This window comes from Egretta garzetta, unplaced genomic scaffold (assembly GCF_000687185.1).
Source record: "Egretta garzetta isolate BGI_Z169 unplaced genomic scaffold, ASM68718v1 scaffold501, whole genome shotgun sequence".
NCBI lineage: Eukaryota > Metazoa > Chordata > Aves > Pelecaniformes > Ardeidae > Egretta > Egretta garzetta.
Window position 1 is genome coordinate 117,476 of NW_009258547.1, and position 597 is coordinate 118,072.

A 597-nucleotide genomic window follows, 5' to 3' on the forward strand; every position below is an offset into this window, starting at 1 on the left:
CCGGCCCCGGCCCCAGCCCGGCCCCAGCCCATTGCCGTGCGCATCCTTAGTCCCGTTCCTGTTCCCATTCCCAACCTCATCCCACCCCTGTCCCCATCCCATGCCCATCCCATTTCTGTCCCCATCCCCATCCCTTTTCTGTCCCCATCCCCATTCCATTTCTGTCCCCATCCCCATTCCTATCCCCATCGATTCCCATCCCCAATCCTTTTCCTGTCCCCATCCCATCCCCATTCCCAACCTCAATCCATTCCCACCCCCTACCCTCCCCATCTCCATCCCCAATCCTTTTCCTGTCCCCATCCCCATTCCGAGCCTAATCCTATCCCCGCCCCCAACTCCATCCCAATCCCAATCCCAATCCCAATCCCATTCCCATCACTATCCCACCGTACCTGTGCGGACGTCGTGGTTGATGCCATCCACGGAGATGATGGCGTTGGCGATGCCCTGCTCCGTGTCACTGTCCCGAACCACCCCCTTAATCCCGCGGTGCACCTGGGGACCGCGGGCGGGAGCGGGTGTCAGCGAGGTGGGCGTGCAGGTGACACACACACACACGCACACACGCACACACACATGTGCACACCCACGCGG

General features: G+C 61.5%; 1 protein-coding gene across 1 annotated transcript in view; it reads right to left on the reverse strand.

The window, feature by feature from the left end:
* Positions 1-381: 381 nt before the first annotated feature.
* LOC104134132 (probable carboxypeptidase X1) overlaps positions 382-597 on the reverse strand; it is a 4,805-nt gene continuing 4,589 nt past the window's right edge. Inside the window, exon 7 of the mRNA XM_009647650.1 lies at positions 382-498. Within this exon, the coding sequence (XP_009645945.1) occupies positions 382-498 (117 nt within the window). The remainder of the gene's footprint in view (positions 499-597) is intronic.